The sequence below is a fragment of the Sinocyclocheilus rhinocerous genome, unplaced genomic scaffold (genome assembly GCF_001515625.1).
Source record: "Sinocyclocheilus rhinocerous isolate Xijiao unplaced genomic scaffold, SAMN03320098_v1.1 scaffold1111, whole genome shotgun sequence".
Taxonomy (NCBI): domain Eukaryota; kingdom Metazoa; phylum Chordata; class Actinopteri; order Cypriniformes; family Cyprinidae; genus Sinocyclocheilus; species Sinocyclocheilus rhinocerous.
In genome coordinates this window covers 1,376,790-1,382,243 of record NW_015655406.1, presented here as the reverse complement: position 1 = coordinate 1,382,243, position 5,454 = coordinate 1,376,790, and the positions used below count along the sequence as shown (strand labels likewise).

Sequence of the window (5,454 nt, the reverse complement as noted above, 5' to 3'; positions counted from 1 at the left end):
GCACTGTCCCCTCTGGTTCTCTCTGACTCATCCAGCTCCTCTTGGACTGGACGCTATGGTACAGACGTGGCCGAGGCTTCGTCTGTATGCCTTTTTCCCCGATCGCTCTGCTCCCGGGAGTTCTGGAGAGAGTGTGCCAGGACGGGGTCCGTCTACTGTTGGTAGCCCCGTACTGGCCGGTCCGAGTATGGTTCTCGGACCTGATTTCTCTTCTCGACGGCCATCCATGGGAGATTTCCGTCAGGAGGGGTCTCCTCTCACAGGTGGAGGGTACTATCTTCACCCCCGCCCGGAGCTGTGGAAGCGTGGGTGTGGCCCCTGGGGGGGGGCACAACTCGCAGCTTCCTGTCTCTCAACCGAGGTTGTTGAGACCATTTTCCAAACCAGAGCTCCCTCTACGAGGAAACTGTATGCCTTGAAGTGGAATCTTTTCACTTCTTGGTGCGGAGACCGCCAGCTCGACCCAGTTACTGCCCAGTTGGTACAGTGCTGGAGTTCCTGCAGGCCCGTTTCTCTGCAGGGTTGACCCAATCCACCTAGAAAGTCTACGTGTCGGTGGCCAGTCAGTGGGCAGACACCCCCTAGTTACACGTTTCCTCCACGGTGCACTGAGGCTGAGGCCTCTGGCCAGAAAAGCTTATGCTAAGCGGTGGATCAGGATGCTTTTTCTTAGCCTCGAGTCCTCTGATCTCCCTTCTCCTTTAGGGGTCAAGACTCACTCCTTCTGAAGTTGGCCTTCGGGACGTTGCGGGATGTCCCCGCCTACTTTGTCAGCTGCCTTCCTGCATTCTGCGCCACTCCTGGCTCCTTTCTCTCGCCTTAGCTGTGCTCTTCCACACTAGGCAGGGATTGGTAAGTCTGGCCGCGTGGGCATACTCATTCCCAAAGCGTTTTCCGATGCAGCTCGAGTTCCTGAAGGGGAGCGTCTCCAGGTTACGAATGTAACCATGGTTCCCCGAGGGAACGAGACGCTGCGTCTCAGTGACATACTTCCGGCATCCCTGTGAGCGCTTGTTTCATTCCTAGAAGCTGACGCCGGTTCCACTGCACGTGCTTTTATAGCTTCCTGGTCGCAACGTCACCCGCCCATGACGTCTCGCTCATCTATTGGACTGATTTCATATGTGATTCAGAGCATGGTCATGCTGGGGGCGTTCCCAAAGCGTTTTCCGATGCAGCGTCTCATTCCCTCAGGGAACCATGGTTACATTCATAACCTGGAGATGATATTTTGAATTATCTTTCATTTTAATATTTTCGATTTTAGTTTTATCAATTTTGTTATGCACTTTTGTCATTTAAAAAAAAAAATTATATTTAGCTTTATTTTTATTTCGTTTTTAGTACTTTTAATCAGTGTTGTTTTAGTGTCATTGATACTATTATAGTTTTTGTTGATTATATTAAATTAGATTAGTTTTTATATATTCTGTTTTTACATTAATTTTAAAGTTTTGGTAATTTTGTGGTGCCATTTTTATTTTTATTTTTCCAAAAATATGTTTATAAAGTTTTGGATAAAGTATGTTTATAAAGTTTTATTATAAAGTTTTATAAAGTTTTATTTTAGTTTTGGGTATTTTCAATTTTAGTTATTTTAGTACATAACTAAACTAAACCAAGAACTTAATTAAACGAACAAAAATGAGAAATGATGCATTGACAATTAGTTAAAATAGAATTAATTTAGTTTTTATATTTTATTTTATTTCAGTTAATGTTTATTTTTTAATGTCAAGTAATGAAAGTGTTCTTATGCAGTATTAGTTTCAGTTAACAAATACATTTAAACTTAAAATTATTTTATTTCAGTTACAACTTTTAGCATGTTACAAAGTTTTAAGCAATTGGAGAGAGAAAAATCTAGCCTATTGTGCAAATTCATTTATTTCATGAATCCATTTTTGTCTGTTTCTGTACCAATAAATCTGGACATCACTGTGGTTACGTGCACAACCAAACAAAAACTATTTGCAACACATTTTCAACAAAATAAATGATCTATTTGTAGAAAGTATCTACATTCCTAAATACGAATTTTCATATTTCTCTTATTGTTTTTTGGTTTAACTTCAGACCAGAGGACATGATGAAGCTGTCTGCTGCTCCTTATTAATGGACATTCTGCGGTATCACAGCCCTAGGCAACAGAGGGAACTCAGATGCAGCACTCGATGCCACATGAAGTGTTTCACGTATAAAATTTATTGGTGCACCTCCTCTTTGTCAATAATACCTGCCAATGTGAATGTCAGGGCAATGCATGAGAATCCATTAGACACGGCAGCAGTAGCCTGACCTGTGGCATCGCATTCAGTCACAGTAGCCTACTGTCATTTCTTTTAGGTCTCCAAAGGAATATTCGGAATGGAGTGTTAAACCTAGATCATAAAACACGAGAGACTGCCACGGGCCATTTTGACATCAGCCTCTGATAAAGCTCCTCAGACACATGTAGCTCTTGTGAAAACCCACAATCTGCAGTGAAAGAAGGGTTCTGGCGATTTTGTCAAGAGGACACAACAAAGGTGAGTTATTCTAACAAAACCTTTTGTCATATGTCACCCCAAAATGACAAAACATCATTAAAAGAATTACCTTGCATAAATCTATCTATCTATCTATCTATCTATATCTAAAACCATAACATTTTAAATTTTAAACTGAAATAAAATATTAAAAATATAAACAAATATTTAAACTACTTGCCAAGGCAACATTTCTCATTTATTTTAACTTGACACTAAAATAACTAAAGCTACAACTGAAATAAAAATGTATAAAAAATTATATAGACAAATTAAAGAAATAATAAAAATGATAAAAACTAAGTATTCAAAATATTATTCAAAACTATAATAATACCTCAATGATATCACACGGGTAGCAGTGCAGTTATAAGCGGGATAATGCACGGCTAGCTGTGAACCACCCGACGCGAAGCGGATACCATGGTCATTTGCCAGCATTGACAAGTTAAAGCTGTTTATGTTTGCAGTGCAATATTTGACTGGAAGGGTACAAATGAGTTACGGCTGGTTAGCTCTAGCATTCTGCCCGCTTCAAATCAGAAACATCTTTGTGTTTTTATCTTGGTCTTTTTACCTAATTTTTGTTTGCTTATTGATTGATTGTTGATTGAACCTAATTGATTGTTTGCTGCCTGCCCTGACCTTTGCCTGTCTTGTTTTTTTTTTATTTTACTTCGCTCTATAATAAAAGGCTTGCATTTGGATCCTCAACTCTGTCGTCACGCCTCCTACGTTACGGAATCATCAGCCACACCCGGATCCAGTGGCTTTATTCAGTGATCCAGGCCAGCCATAAATCCAGCAGACTTTATGCAAGATGGTGGCCAAGCCAAAGTCTGCTCACGTCATGCCTGCCAAGCCAGAGCCTGCTCACGTCAAGCCTCTGGTTAGCTCTAGCATTCTGCCCGCTTCAAATCAGAAACATCTTTGTGTTTTTATCTTGGTCTTTTTACCTAATTTTTGTTTGCTTATTGATTGATTGTTGATTGAACCTAATTGATTGTTTGCTGCCTGCCCTGACCTTTGCCTGTCTTGTTTTTTTTTTATTTTACTTCGCTCTATAATAAAAGCCTTGCATTTGGATCCTCAACTCTGTCGTCACGCCTCCTACGTTACGGAATCATCAGCCACACCCGGATCCAGTGGCTTTATTCAGTGATCCAGGCCAGCCATAAATCCAGCAGACTTTATGCAAGATGGTGGCCAAGCCAAAGTCTGCTCACGTCATGCCGCCCAAGCCAGAGCCTGCTCACGTCAAACCTGCCAAGTCAGAGCCTACTCACGTCAAGCCTGCCAAGCCAGAGCCTGTTCACGTCAGGGCAGCTGTTCCAGAGTCTCGTTCCATCATGGCCGCTGTTCCAGAGCCTCGTCCTGTCAGGGCAGCCGTTCCAGAGTCTCGTCCCGTCATGTCTACCACTCTTAGTAGGACAAAGTCAGTCCCAAGGCGTTCGAGACTGGCATCCAACATGGAAGATCCACCACTGGTGTCTATACGAGCTGCGGGTTACACCGCAAACTCTATGCTCCCGAGCCATGCTGACTCTGTGCTCTCAAGCGACACTGTTTCAACGCTCTCAAGCCTGCCGACCGCTACTCACTCCAGTTCCCCAGGCACAGCGCCATCAGTCTCGGAAATAGAATCAGAATCAGAATCGGAATGAGCTTTATTGCCAGGTATGTTTACACATACGAGGAATTTGTTTTCGTGACAGAAGCTTCCACAGTGTAACAGAATGACAGTGACAGAACAAAAAACACAGATAATAAAAAATAGAACAAGTAAATAAGGAATAAAAATATATAAATTGACAGTTGTATGTGCAGGTATATTACAATAGACAGTTTTGTATGTACAGGTACTGTATATTATGTGCAAATTTGAGGTGTAGTCTGAGTATGTGTGTTAGATAAATAAGTGTATGAGTGTATAAATAGTGTGTGTTCCACAGTTATTGTCAAGTGTTCATGAGATGGATTGCCTGAGGGAAGAAACTGTTCCTGTGTCTGGTCGTTCTGGTGCTCAGTGCTCTGTAGCGTCGACCGGATGGCAACAGTTCAAAGAGGGAGTGTGCTGGATGTGAGGGGTCCAGAGTGATTTTGCCAGCCCTTTTGCTCACTCTGGATGAGTACAGTTCTTGGAGAGAAGGGAGGGTTGTACCAATGATTCGCTCAGCAGTCCGGACTACGCTCTGTAGTCTTCTGAGGTCAGATTTGGTAGCTGAGCTGAACCAGACAGTTATAGAAGTGCAGAGGACAGATTCAATGATGGCGGAGTAGAACTGTTTCAGCAGCTCCTGTGACAGGTTGAACTTCCTCAGCTGGCGAAGGAAGTACAACCTCTGCTGGGCCTTTTTCACAATGGAGTCTATGTGAGTGTCCCACTTCAGGTCCTGAGAGATTGTGGTGCCCAGGAACCTGAATGACTCCACTGCAGTCACAGTGCTGTCCATGATGGTGAGTGGGGGGAGTGCAGGGGGGTTTCGCCTGAAGTCCACGGTCATCTCCACAGTTTTGAGCGTGTTGAGCTCCAGGTTGTTGAGACTGCACCAGACAGTCAGCTCTTTAACCTCCTGACTGTAAGCATACTCGTCACCGTCCTGAATGAGGTCGATGAGTGTGGTTTCGTCTGCAAACTTCAGGAGCTTGAAAGAGGGGTCTTTAGAGGTGCATTCGTTGGTGTACAGGGAGAAGAGCAGTGGGGAGAGGACGCAGCCCTGAGGAGCTCCAGTGCTGATCGTACGGGTCGTATGGGACAATATGCTCTCTGTACTGCCAGTTATGGCTTCGGCCATTATCTGTGTGTGACGAGAGGGGCGGGGGCGAGAGCCGTGGGAACGGAGCGAGGCCGGTGGAGTAATTGCTAATGCGCGACACCTGCGCCACTCACCGGTCTCGAGTCTCACGGAGGAGCTCCGGAAGGATA

At 43.9% G+C, this 5,454-nt stretch overlaps 1 protein-coding gene across 1 annotated transcript in view; it reads left to right on the top strand.

Annotated features, from left to right (window-relative positions):
• The first annotated feature begins 3,727 nt into the window (after positions 1–3,727).
• LOC107718235 (E3 ubiquitin-protein ligase RNF12-B-like) overlaps positions 3,728–5,454 on the top strand; it is a 6,766-nt gene continuing 5,039 nt past the window's right edge. The window contains exon 1 of the mRNA XM_016525229.1: positions 3,728–4,142. Within this exon, the coding sequence (XP_016380715.1) occupies positions 3,728–4,142 (415 nt within the window). The remainder of the gene's footprint in view (positions 4,143–5,454) is intronic.